Source organism: Alosa pseudoharengus, unplaced genomic scaffold (genome assembly GCF_046254945.1).
Source record: "Alosa pseudoharengus isolate Yale_2024_CS ecotype anadromous, Long Island Sound unplaced genomic scaffold, YU_APseudo_1.1 YU_APseudo_1.1_scf_10, whole genome shotgun sequence".
NCBI classification, from domain to species: domain Eukaryota; kingdom Metazoa; phylum Chordata; class Actinopteri; order Clupeiformes; family Clupeidae; genus Alosa; species Alosa pseudoharengus.
Window position 1 is genome coordinate 14,275,965 of NW_027468565.1, and position 14,218 is coordinate 14,290,182.

The following is a 14,218-nucleotide window of genomic DNA, read 5'->3' on the forward strand; positions in this document are numbered from 1 at the left end:
AGTAGGGTGGGTTATTGTAACCACAGCTGGTCGTAGTCTGCTTTTAAAATATGAATGCTGCCCTGTCCTGGCCCTCTCTCTTGCCTCTTTTTTCTTGTTTTTCTTGCTTATGGGTTTGGACATGGATGCCGTAATTAACCATGCAGTGCTGAACAATTTCACATATACCCGGGAGAGGTGCTATAGGTAGGGGATTTCCAATTGTAGCCAATCAAGAACCAAGCCTATTTACCATCACAAACAAAATCACCATCAAAACAACCTTTGTGGGCAAAAAAAGTGTTTACTTTTGTTTGTTGATGTTTTTAAAAAAAAACTTTTAGACCATTGTAAATGTGACAGAAATATGATGAAGTATGAAGCATTATTTTCCATTGCCGTTCAGGTTAAAATAATCCATCTTGGGAGACCGAATTCATTCCTGTCACCAAAAGTATAACATATTATCTGATGCTATGTCTAACTTTTGGGCATCTCAATAGCTTGATAAATGGAGTCACAGCTGAACAAACAGACTGGCTATTGATCATAATGTTATGGAACAATGGAGATAATTACTGAGGCATCACACATCCCAAAAAGGTGAAAAATTATTTAAACAAAACAAAAAAAAAAACAACTCTATCATTTGCCATAAAGATGAATGTCACAATGGTAAAGGTAAATGGTAAATTATTTTCCAGCTGAATTATTTTGGAGTCTAAACTTTGCTAAACTAATTTGCATTTGGTTACTGTTACATATTTTATACCAAATCTGCTGTCAGATCCAGATGCTATGTCATAGTGATTCACAAATCCTCTTCATCAAATGACAAATTTATCATTGCCCTATTTTACTGTCCTGAAAATGAACACATTATGCTAATGGGTCTTTGAATATTTTAGGACGCTGTGCTGATTATAAACATATTTGCATATCAGTAATCAGCCATGATGAACTTCTAATGTCACTAGAGATGTTTTCTTTAGAAGCACAACAGTTGTGATCTTCTTAGAACTATTGATTAAAATAGATTCTCCAGTTTCTTACTGTTCCATTTTTTCTTTTACAGTTCTTAGGTTTGATCCTTGATGCCCATATCATCTTGTCAGATTGGTTTATTTAAAACTTTGAAAGAGTTTTGAGTTGGTAAGCTTTCACATGTGCAGCCTAGTTGCTCCTCTCAGGTCAGTCTTAGGCAGTGTCCGTGTTTGGCTCAACATTTCAATCAAGACAATAAGGACTGGTAGATCCTTTAGCATTCAATATTTGTGGTGCTAAAATGACTGACTTAGTTAACAAGAATTTGTTCTTCTACTTTTCTGATTTAATACTCTTATTTCTGTTGCAGTGGGATTCCTGGTAAGAACTGCGGGACCATTATTATCACAGCAGAGGAGCTAGGCAACTGCAGGGTAAGACATGTAGGTTTTTATAGTTTCATGGTGTTCTGAAACATGAGATAGAATCCAAGATTGTCTTTTTGTCTATCCTGATCTTTTCAAGGATTCTGATTTTGGAAAAATATTTCACTTTTCCTCTGCCCAAGGAACTTGCCTTGTAATAGTTGTCATTGTCAACACTGTACAAATAAAAATGTAATTGAATAATGAGAAGCATTTTTATTCTATATTCATTGATTCATATGAAATCCATAGTGGTTTGACCCATTCTAATGATTAAACATGATGATGGTTTTAAAACATTTTGATGACGACACTTGAATATACGAATATACTGTACAGTGTATATGTCGACTCACAACCCATGAATGTTGACTGAAATTAATCTTTGTGTGTACTCACAAATGACATCTCTGAAGAGAACAATATGTATCTGAAAGCTACTTCCAGTAAATGCTGAAGTTTTTGTCATGGGTCTGTTTGATATTTCTACTTTTTTAATTTCAGGAATCAGTTCTGTTGCAGTTTTGTGGAAACAAACTGGACAAGAAAGACTTTTTTGGGAAATCAGATCCCTTCCTCGTCTTTTACCGCAGCCATGTAGATGGAACGTGAGTTACCAGACCTTTAACTCTCACCTAGACTGTGTGTTTCAGTATCAAGAGTAACATTGAGGGGTTGTGGAGATCTCTTTATGCTCTCTTATTGTATTAGCACTGTCTTACAAAGTATTATAACTTTTCTAGAAGCCAGGGATGAGCTGGTTAGTTTTTATGGTATAATATTGTTTTATGTTAATTTATTAATTTATATAGAAAACAGTGCATATTGGACGTTTATAGATCCTTTCAGGTTTTCCATGTTTTGTTGTTTGTTTTAAACTTAAATAAATTTATTGTTTCTCATCTACACATCTGCACACAGTACTCAATGAAAAGGCAAAAATGAGGGTATTCGAGAGTTTTATAAATATATATATTGAAAATAAAATATTAGTTAAGTATTCAGTCCCCTCACTTAGGGGGGAATTCTCCCATTCGCGCGTAAATCGCGCGTAAGCTTTTTTTTACGCACTTCTGTTACGCACTTCTGTGTTATGCGTATTCTCCTATTCTCCCATTCCCGCTTCTGTCACACCCACAGCGCGCAAGTTCGAAATCAAGGCGGCCTTATGAAAGAGGCGGGATTTATTTAAAATAGAACCTCGTTAATTTAGGTTGATATACAAACGTGGAACGTGGACTTTGTCATTGACCTTCTGAATGCCATTTAAATCCAGAAAGAACACAAAGTCTTTGATTTTGAAATCTTAAGCATGGTAACCTGAAGGCCTACAGTAAAACGGTGTGTCATCACATAGCCTAACAAAAAATTTACTTCACGAAATTTCACTTTTGCTTTGAGGTTTGTTTATAAAGAGTTAAGACGTCCTTGAGGTGTGTAGATCCATAATTTAAAAACTCACTGTTGAGAAAGAAAGTTTCAATGGCAGCTGCTTCTAATAATGTCAATTTGTCTATGCTAACAAAGCTGTAGACTGACTGCAATTTCGAATAAAGTACAGACTGGTATAACAATACCAGCCTCTATTACAAACAAAAATTAAGAGACAGGTGAATATAAACTATGCTGATCAAACATAATGCAGACGTCTGTGTATGGACGACTTCGGTCAAATTGGAAAGAAATGGACATATTTGAACGAAGTAGACTATGGGATTATGACTTCACGTCAAGTTAAAACTAAAGATGCACAGTCGGTAAGCTCCAATAACCATAGTGGGTGATTATAACGGGGGTTTTCACTATTTAACAATAGCTTCATGGATAACGTAATGTCAGGAAAACATGAAGCTGTATCAGCATATTAAGCACCAAATTTGATACTGTAATGTTAATCTAGGCCTACTGCCGACATATGCTGTTTCACCTTGTAGTGACGCTCAACCTTAATACAGCCCTCCGGAGCGCGTAGCTGGAAAGGTGCTTAAGCCATGGCAAAATGCGCACAAAAGAGTTGTATAAGGTGCTTAAGCCATGGCAAAATGCGCGCAAGAGTTGTATAAGAAACACCCAGATTTTTGGGTTGCTCCTCCCAAAATGCGTAACTCCCTCTATCGCGCGTAACTGACAGATTTAAGCGAAGGGGAGAATCTGTGAAATGTGGGTAGTTACATGCTTTTTTGGACTTAGCACCCTTACGCACATGGGAGAATTCCCCCCTTAGTACTTAGTTAAAGCACTTTACTTATAGTGCAGCAGATTAGTAAAAAAATCGTTCACTTTGGTATAGAAGCATGAAATTTGGCACAGATACTCTCTAAGGGCCACTATTTTGGAAAAAGGCGCTGGCCACTCAAAAATTCAATATGGCGGCCATTTTTCAATAGCCATTGCTATTCAATGCTTATTATATCAATTATTCAAACAGTGATCTAAGGAAATGTTAATGGGAAAAAAATGCTTGTCCCTCAAAAATTCAAGATAGCCGCCATTTTTAAAGATGGCCACCATTCCTGTCGAATATTAATCATTTCAATTGTTCAAATGGGGATGCAAGCATTAAATTAGGCAGAAATACTCTTCAAGGAACACTCTTTTGGGAAAAGGTATGTGTCACTCAAAAATTCAGGATGGAAACCATTTTTCAAGATGGCTGCCATTCCTGTCCTATCTTCATTGCCACTGTTTCCAAAAAGTGATACAGAAAATATGCCACAAATATTCTGTTATGGCCACTTTTTGAAAAAAACTGGATGGCCAATAAAAAATTCAAGATGGAGACCTTTTCCAAGATGGCCGTCATTTCGGTAGTATGTACACTGATGCACACATGCATGTTAGCAAAAATATTCTAACGGCCACACTTTTAGAAAAAGGCAATTGCAAAAATTCAAGGCATTTTTCAAAGTGAGTGTTGCTTTAAGCCTATAGTGTACTCTGTTGGGACTGAGTTAAAAGGAAGGATTGAAAAAATAACATAAATTCACATTTTTACCAGCTCAAAGGCCTTGTAGTTAGTGTCCAGCCTGAGCTTGAGAGGTTGTGCCCTGTCGAGTCATAAGACTAGAGTTAAAAATGGTAGCCAATGCCTCCCTGCTTGGCAGTCAGCAAGTGTTGTATTGGGGGCAACATATCCAGGAAGTTGTTCATATACATCATGGTCCAGAATCAGGAAATTGGCTCTCACCCACTGCAAACTTACTTTTTTATTCACATTTGCAATTGCATAGTTCTGTGCAAGTGAAACCCAATCTAAAACATTTGCATCCTCCACGGCACTCTGATTTGCAGCCACACTTGGCTAGCTGTTCACAACTTTGTGCAACTGGTGCATTTGCTGTCCAGAAGACCCCCCATTGTTCACCAAGCTTTTTTCATCTCCAGTCAGCAGGACTCTGCTTCTGACTGACACTGGGTTGCTTGACCCCATATGCAGCCTGCCTGATATGCAGCACGTTCAGTGTGTTGAAGCAGAGCTGCCCTTGTTGGAGGAATGGCTTCATATGGCCTCTGCTTTCGGGCAAACATGTCAAGTCTAGCCTCATCTACACTGACAGCTGTGCTTGATCGATCATACAGCAGGACCACAAACTTCTCTATTGTAAAAGAGTGGAATGTTGGTGGCAATCATTTGGGTAATGCATTAAAGTCTTCTTGAATGGACCTACAAGCTTGACACACTTTTCTTTTGGAGGTTTCTCCCATTCTTCATGGCGGAATTGTTCAAGATCAACCAGATTGGATAGAGGGTGCTAATGCACGGCCATTTTGCATGTTTCTCTAGAAATGCCCTGTATTTTTCTGCATTTTCTCCATCCCTGTTCTCATTAGTCTCTCAGTCCCTGTTGCAGAGAGACGTGGTGCTGCCACCACCACCGTGTTTGACTGTAGGGATGGTATTAATGAGGTGATGCTCAGTGGTGATGCTCATCCACACATGCCATTGGGAATTGTGGCCAGAGACCAGAGGATTTTGTTTCTCAAGGTTTGAGGTGCTCATGTGTTCGGGTGCTCTTTGCCAAACTCCCAGCAGGCAGATGTGCCCTATACTGAGAGATGGCTTCTGTTTGGCCATGCTATCATAAAGATGGTAGGGGGTTGGATGGCCCTGTATACGATTGTCCTACCTCCCCAAATAAAAGGAACACTGGCTCTCATTCATAGGGATCTTTGGGCTCGTGGTTAACTACCTGGTTACCAATTAACATGGGAAACTTGAAAGAGTCTTAAACATTCTGTATGCGCTGTGTAACCCATTGGTTACCCCCTGGTTTTTGGTCCTCAATCTCAGCTTTCTAAAGAGTTCATTGTGCACAGTTTATCAATGTAGAATCTATTTAGCTTTTAAAGTATTCCAAAGAAAGAGAAGGATGCACATATTTTAAGCAGTATTGGGACTAACAGCCACAGCCTATGACTAATATAGAATTAACATGTATTGTGTTGGGGTCTGTGTTGGATAGATTCACCATCTGCCATAAAACAGAGGTGGTAAAGAACACTCTGGATCCAGTCTGGCAGGCGTTTAAGATTCCTGTCCGTGTTTTGTGCAATGGAGACTACGACAGGTCAGGATGCAGCATCCAATTACTCCTGCATGCTTTTGCTATTGTGTTCTGTTTTTACTCATCTGTTTAAATTGCAATGAAACAATTGGTGACAGATACAGTAAGTAGCCTAGGCTAGGCCTAAGGGATAATGGACGACCATTATCCCTTAGGCTTACTTATCTGTCATGCCATGGAGTCCATTATCCCGCTTATTCCACTGTTACCACTTGCGTTGTGTTCATTTCCTGTTACAATTTAAACGTTTTAATCGCTAAAGGGTCATTCTACGAAAACGTGCCATTTTATGTCCCTCAAACAAAAGTGTCTTGCAAAGCTGAATTAACAATATTTTTTTCATAATTATTTTATATTTTAGGAAATATAATAATGGTAAAAATAAATTATTTACTTTTTAAGAATACATCTTTTTTTTAAAAGGATTTTAAGCACTTTTCGTATTAGGAATATTGCAAAAGCTGTAAAAATGGCTTGTCCCTCGGTATGACTTGTCTAGTATCATTGGCTATTTAGGATTAAAAAAGTCAAATTATCATAAAAATAAATACATGTACAAAAAGCCTCAAGTGTTTGTTCATGGATCATTAAACAATTTTATTTGGAATGTTTTTAAAATTATGAAAAAATCAACATTTTACATTTGTCCCCATGTTGTCGTCAACCCTGTTACTTTTGGATAAAAACCCCTTTGGAGAAAATGAACTGTGCCAAAAGTTACATCATTTTCAGGAAGTGATATCCCCTGCCTTCCAGGAAGTTAATGGTGAAAAGACCAGAAAAGTGTTGTTCTCTTTTAATGACTTTTATTACGGTTTTGCTCCGTCTGACAGAAGGGGACAAGCTAGTTTTGTCAACCCTGTTACCACAAAATCATGCATTAAAAAATAATTTTATTGAAAATTTAAATGTAAATATTTAACAGCATTTTAACCTCTCTTGAATGCACACCATGTGGTGTCCTGGTGTCCACCACATGGCTAGTAATGGCTGCCGATAACAATATTTCATCAACCCTGTTACTGTCAACCCTGTTACTGTCAATCCTAAAATCTAATAATTCATGTGTTCAACTCCAGAATTATTTATGTAACACATAATTATTTGTATAATATTCATGAATAGTTACAAGAGCACTCATTATTTTATAATAATATATGTGTTTTTTTTTGGTAACAGGGTTGACATAGCACACATACCTCCATTGACTATTTGTTAAAGTAAATAAATAAATAAATAAATAAGATAGCCTGAGATGGCACCCGATGTTTTTCTGAGAGGTAAGAATCTACTTCATCCAAATAGGTGCTTCAAGATTTTAAAAACAGTACTTTGAAAATTAGATATTTTGAATGCAAAATGGCACGTTTTCGTGGAATGACCCTAAAACTGTCTTGTTTGTAGAACTAATTTCTTCCGACACATATCAACTAATTTCTCAACCTGCAGGACAAACTGCCGTTACTAGTTCTAGGTTGCTACGGCCAAAGGCCAGTCGTTAGGTTATCTTTCAGGTAGCCTACAGTATTTTCCATTAGAAAACCATCACGTAGCGAACGTGTTGTGGCTAACTCACTTAGCTCCTGTTAGTAGCCTAGGTTATGGTCATAAGCAAATGAGATGACAGTCGAAAGATGCAATTAGTGCTGTTATCAATTTGCTTGGTAGCCTATAACCGCATTTATGGTTTTCTACAAATACATCAATTATCAAATTGGCCTCCATCACTCAACCAATGCTAACGGTAACATTATTTTACCTACTCTAGGCTATTGATATAACTTAAGATTAACGTAGCCTACCTGCAGTAAAAACCAAGCATGTCCGATAAACATTCTCAGATTTATTTCGGCTTCAAGATGAAATGGGAATTACATGTCATGTAGAAATAATCCTACCCTTATTAGACGTTCTCTGCGGTAAACTACAGTCTTGTCCTTGTAGGAAGCGTAGCAGCTAGTGTCTTTCCAACCCACTTTAGATTAACTTCCAACAAAATTACGTCTCACTGCAACGATGCGCCATCTGGTGGACAAACTACGTGACGCCAATACTGGAAATGCAGCCAAATTATTATGATGAATATTTGGTTTTCCTTTAATCCTACTGAATTTGTAATTATGTATCGGCTGTTGTAATTGCCGAGACTGATGGTATGTGCGTGCCTGTGTGTGTGTGTGTATACTGTATGTGTGCACCACCATCTACAGGCCAATGAGTGTACAGTCACTAAATGTACACATAACTTAATTTTTTTAGACCCCCCCCCATGGATGAAATTCTACGAAACTTGGCATACCCCCAGAGAATGTCAGGTTAATCATACACATCAAATTTGGTGCAGTTCTGAACATCTTAACTGAAGAGAGGGGCGATTAAAGCAGAATGATATTGCATTTTCATTTTTACCGGGAGGGGTGCAAATCACAAATGAGTGATTATGGGCTAGGTTGATGTGGGCCCTTGAGACCAACATACCATAAAAAATGTCTTCATCCTCGGTGCCACGGTTCAGGTAGTTATTTAGGAAAAACTGAATTTTTTGGGTTTCGGGGGGCCCAGCGCGGGGGGGGGAGTGGCCCCCGGGGACCAAACGAAAATTTTCCGTAAAAGTCTAGTGGGGCTACATACCCACCAAATTTCATGTGCCCTGGTGGTTCGGTGTCCCGGGTATCGTTGACAAAAATTCAGGAAGTAGATGACGAAAAAAAAAAAAAAAAAAAGCTTTGCTAGCGGCGGTCATAATAACAAAATCTGTTTTGTTCTGCAGGGAGATAAAGATTGAGGTGTATGACTGGGATCGAGATGGCGGGTAAGAATCACGTCTTAATCTGTTTGCAAGCCATGTCAGTCAGTCCTAAACGTGAGACATCCATTTATTCATGTAATCAGATATTATTAGTATCGCAATAGATAATGCCATTACCATATAAAGTCTTAAGGGATAAGGTGGAGATCACATATTTGTTTTATAAAAGCCATGCCTGAATATAATGCATATTGAAATGGTCTTGAAATATGCATTGCATATGATGCTACTTCACTAATCAGCTAGTCTCCTCTCCCAGTCATGACTACATTGGGGAGTTCAGCACCAGCTACAGGGAGCTGTCCAAAGGCCAGTCTCAGTTTAATGTGTATGAGGTGAGTCAGCCTCTCTCAGCCCTCCTGAACACACACTCTGTATGTTCCAGCGTACCATCACATGGACATACATGTGCACGCACACTTCAACACTTCAGCCTCTTCCAATTGTTTCCAGTTGCAATTACTTGATTCATATACTGTGCAATGTTTGTGATTTAGAGCACTGGGAAGTTATTTTTATCAGTACCTTGTTTACATGTTTAATTGGATACATACATATATGATGTGTACATTGTGGAAGCCAGAAGGCCATTACAGTGCAATGTGTTATTGTTTCCATCTGTGCTTTAGATAATTAGATGTTATGGCACAGAGAGTTTGTGTCATCTATGCATATCTAAAATGTGCATTGGGTACAGTATATTGTATGTAGATGATCAGCCGTGTCTCTGTAAGCCTGAAGCTTCTGTTTCTCTTCTGCACTTTGCATACTAATTGGGATTCCTCCTCCTCTTCTTGACATACATACTTACATACTTCTCACTACTTATTTTTGTCAGTAGCATAGTGCACCAGGAACATGTCATGTAACAATGTAACCCAGCATTATATTGATATTTTTTGCATCCAAATAGACAGGTCTGCCAAGCCATGATTGTACTATCTGGATTGTACATTGATGTACTCAAAGAGTAAAGCAATCCCTTTTGTCTGGACAGGTGGTAAACCCCAGGAAGAAGAAAAAGAAGAAGAAATACAAGAATTCTGGAACCGTAAGTTCACCTTTTGAACTCATGTCCCCCCTCAATGACAGGACCGTTTTGAATGGAATGGAAGTAGAGTAAAGGAAAAAGAGAAAACCATTGTCCATGTTAACAACTGAAATTATTGGTAAGACTTCTTATGCAAGGTCCTACTTTACATAACACCTTCATAAGCAATGCATCATGCCTTTATAAGCTGTATGTAAGCATTCATAAGTGCTAGTCCACTTTTGCTCACTGCATGTGGGTATGCGCTGGGCATATTATGTTACTGGAGTCTCCGTCTCACAAGATCAGCATTCCAACTCTCATGATCCACATACAGTAAACGTGATAACATTTATGAAGTGTTTATGTGGCGTTTGTGAAGGAGATATGCATTGCTTATTAAATGTGTTGTGCTGTCCCCCTATTGGACTCTTAATAGGAAGTGTTACCAAATTTTCATCTCGACAGGTGACATTGCTGTCCTGCCTCGTAGACATAGAAGTCACCTTCCTGGACTATATCAAAGGAGGGTGAGTGTTTCAGGCCACCGCACCTTTCTAGAAACATCCCTGCTGTTGGACAAATGGTACCGTATGCACATGTGTGTATGCACATGTGTGTGCAATGCGCATTCGTGTGTATGCATGACTGTGTATTTGATGTTTGCCACAGCTGATGGCTTTTTTTTTTTAATGAGAGTGCTTTGCCAAGTGCAAAAAGGATAGGGGGAGAGACATGGAGAGAGCGAGAAAGAGAGAGAGTGAGAGAGAGAATGTGAGAGAAAGGAAGAAAGAAAGAGAGAGAGAGAGATTTCTCTTGGTGTAGACAGACCTGCTGCTGGGTCTTCCCAGGCGTGAAAAAGCCTCGCCTACACACACAGTGCTTTCAATTCAAACGAGGAACAAGAAACTCCAGCATGGTTAAACTCCTGCTAAAAATAGCCCTGCTCAGAGTATAGGAGGAGTTTCTGGCAAGGGCTGGGAGCTCTGAACAGGGGGACAATGACTTGTCACTGCAGGTGCCACTGCTTTTCACTGCAATGTACAATCTGTCCCAAAGCGTATACCTCAGATTTCCTAATTGTTCTCTTCATTAAGCAGCCAGACTTTTACATCAGTGCACATCAAAGAGCGTCAGAAGGGGCATAACTGAGATGAATTACCTACTGAGTCACAGCCAGACACACACACACACACACACACACGCACACGCACACGCACACACACACACAGAAATGATTTAAATTTTCTTCCTTTTAAGCATTTCCATCATCTTCTATTTACTGCAAGTGTAATTTGATGAATTGCCTTTTCTTTCACATCAATGGTGTATGTTTAAATTTGTGTGTGACTTTACCTTACTCCGTCATTGAGATATGATCTGTTCTGGTTTCACTTGTAGAACTCAGATCAATTTCACAGTGGCAATTGACTTTACTGCATCAAATGGTGAGTGTTGTGGCTGCTGGCTGCGCATGCTTGAACTCCGACATGTGAGCCTGCTCTCAGCTGAATCATGTGCCTGGTGCTGTGCTTCTGAGCAGGTAACCCGTCCCAGCCTACCTCACTGCACTATCTGAGCCCCTACCACCAGAATGCCTACGCCATGGCCCTGAGGGCAGTGGGGGAGATCATCCAGGACTACGACAGTGATAAGATGTTCCCCGCACTGGGCTTCGGTGCAAAGCTTCCACCAGATGGCAGGGTCTCGCATGAGTTTGCCCTGGTAAGAACATCTCCAAGATTGAAAACAAGGCTATTGCTTCCATTTGTTAGTGTTTCCTCACATGTGCTATTTTGCTATGCTTGCCATAGGCAGGGAGGGATTTTAAATCGTCAGTGTTGGAAGAGGGGAGCTGTCTTAGCGCATACATTTAAAATGCAGTATCAGAGGCGTATCAGTGCTCTCCCCCACTGATACTAGTGTGCTTCAACAGACTCTGGCGTATCAGGAGTTACTGTATTTTAATGTGTTATAACACTTTTAACAACAAAACAGCAATCGTACATTCCTCTCATTTATTCCCAACATATGCTGTTTCCACGGTGACAGTCTCTTCCTGTGTGCTCTGCTCCCATTCGCCCAGAGGGCACAGAGCTGCAGACAAGCTCCATATGCACTTACTCAGCTAAGCATTTAACATTTACTTAAGTGAGCTCCCTACTCCAAGGAGCCTGCTGTGCTGACAGCCACGGAATGATAAAGGAGGGACACTTTATGCAGCTGTCACAGGCGCAGACTCTCTGCTGAAAAAATCTCAATGACAGCATTTTTTTTCTCCAAGTGCACACTGTCTTGTTAATTGTGTCCCTTGGCTATGAAGCAGCAGCATTTTCACGGTGGAAGTTTTTAAATTATGACTCGTGATTTTTCTGCTCTTCATTTGATAATTGGGATAAACAAAGAGTAATGTAATGTACCTTACCAATTATTAGCATACACTGCTTATCATACATCTGTTTGTTTTTCTTATTTGTCTGATACAGTTGAAAAGGACGGGGTTTGAAGCATGTGCTCTACAATGTAGTTCAATTTAGCTTAATTTGATTTTAATTATTTGAATAATTTAAGATAAAATATTTTCATTTTGAAATATATTATTTTAAAATATAAAAGAGAACACGCCCCTGATATCATAAAATATCATAATAAGCCTCAGGTCTTTCTCCCTGCCTTATTGCACTGAACTATATATACATACACACAGCTGTCTGATCTTATAGGATTTCTGAGCTTGTTGCAAGGATCCTAGTATGTATAGCTGAAAGATGCTGTACAGTAGTTTGTTGGGAAAAGAATCTGGATGTAAAGATTTGCAGGCAGTGATGAAAGACTAATTGGGCTAATTGTGGGCATCTCGAGTGGTGTGGGCATGTAATCCTAATAACCTGACTGTAGTAATAAAGACTGTCTGGCTCTCTGTGGTCCCATTCTCCTGTCATTGACACAGGTTCTAATTTATTCTTATGATGTCTTTCTTTTCCACACCATTCAGAATGGGAATCCTGATAACCCCTACTGCAGTGGAATAGAGGGGGTGATGGAGGCTTACTACCAGAGCCTCAAATCAGTCCGACTCTACGGCCCCACTTACTTCTCACCTGTAATCAATCATGTAGCCAGGTTAGTGTCTGTCATGTCCACTTAGAATCCAGAGTTCACTCTCAGCGTCCATCCAATTGCTTACAACCCTGAAAACACACCCAGGTGCTCTCTGCCAGTGAGCTGCATTCATGCAGAAGTAATTGCATGTTCAAACTGGCAACACCCACACACTGTACATTATTTAGAATGGCTTCTCTTATTAATGTGATGTGGCCCTTGTCATCTGCTCTTTATGGTCAGATATGCTTCCCTTGTGAGAGATGGCTCAGAGTACTTCATCCTCCTCATCATCTCTGACGGTGTCATCTCAGATATGGCACAAACGAAAGAATCTATTGTCAATGTGAGTCTTCCCTCCCAGGTTGTGCATGATATTACTTTTTTTACTGTGGACTTTCATCCGTCCATGCAAAGCTGTCTATTCAGTGCCATCTTTTTTTTCTGGATTTCTCTGTTTGAACCTGTCAAACTACATTATGTGCTAGGGAGGTGGCTACTTTTGTGTGTTGCAAGCTTTCTTTTCTGTTCAGAGTGGCTTTTCTTTGTAAGGGAAGCACCACTATGTCTATTCTGGTTAACACACTGTGTCAATCATATTTTAGAAGTTTTGATGACTTTGAAAGCTGATTGTAAAAGCATTATACTGCTAACTAAATGACAATAAATTAGGCAGTTAACATATGTGTTAATATAATGCAACAATAGCAAAGGGATTTGAGAGTTTTCTTTATTTTTGCCTGGAAATAAAAGGCAGCCTAGAGAAGAAATCCATAGTGACATCAATTCCGCTGAACTTTATTATTTTTACATGCTATAGTCTTACGACTATACAACTATTATGTACTACTTTGACAGCATACAAGACAATCTACTCCTGCTTCTAAAAAATCACCTTATTTTTCAATATCTTTACTCACACAAATAATGTAAATGATGAGCCATGCAACCTCATTGAAAGTCAGAACATTATTATGTGGCTTTTAGTGGAGAAACATCCAGTAAATGAAAACCTGAAGCATAAAAATAAGTCATAAAAATATTAACAATGTAACAGCAATTGGACTCCTGATCCATGAAAATTAGAATTATTGTTGAAATTCAGGACACAGCCATGTTAACAAGGCACAACAACCAGGTTGCATTTTAGCATATAACTGGTGGGAGTTCTGTCAGTGTGAGTTCTATCAGTCTTACTGACCTTTTGGATGTTTCTTTGACATAATGTACAGGAAGTTCTTGTCAGCTGGCAATAGACAATTTAAATACATACTGAAAAACGCCTTCTCTAACTGCAGTCTGTGTCTGTTCTTGTACCCATATG

At 39.1% G+C, this 14,218-nt stretch overlaps 1 protein-coding gene across 2 annotated transcripts in view; it reads left to right on the forward strand.

Moving 5' to 3' along the window:
* The window catches only part of cpne8 (copine VIII), a 34,169-nt gene that overhangs the window by 17,860 nt on the left and 2,091 nt on the right, over positions 1–14,218 (forward strand). For both annotated transcript variants that reach the window (XM_076300509.1, XM_076300518.1), the window contains 11 exons: positions 1,334–1,397; positions 1,893–1,996; positions 5,852–5,956; positions 8,724–8,765; positions 9,022–9,097; positions 9,760–9,813; positions 10,261–10,322; positions 11,194–11,240; positions 11,336–11,517; positions 12,788–12,915; positions 13,138–13,240. In XM_076300509.1, coding sequence (XP_076156624.1) covers positions 1,334–1,397; positions 1,893–1,996; positions 5,852–5,956; positions 8,724–8,765; positions 9,022–9,097; positions 9,760–9,813; positions 10,261–10,322; positions 11,194–11,240; positions 11,336–11,517; positions 12,788–12,915; positions 13,138–13,240 — 967 coding nt within the window. The remainder of the gene's footprint in view (positions 1–1,333; positions 1,398–1,892; positions 1,997–5,851; positions 5,957–8,723; positions 8,766–9,021; positions 9,098–9,759; positions 9,814–10,260; positions 10,323–11,193; positions 11,241–11,335; positions 11,518–12,787; positions 12,916–13,137; positions 13,241–14,218) is intronic.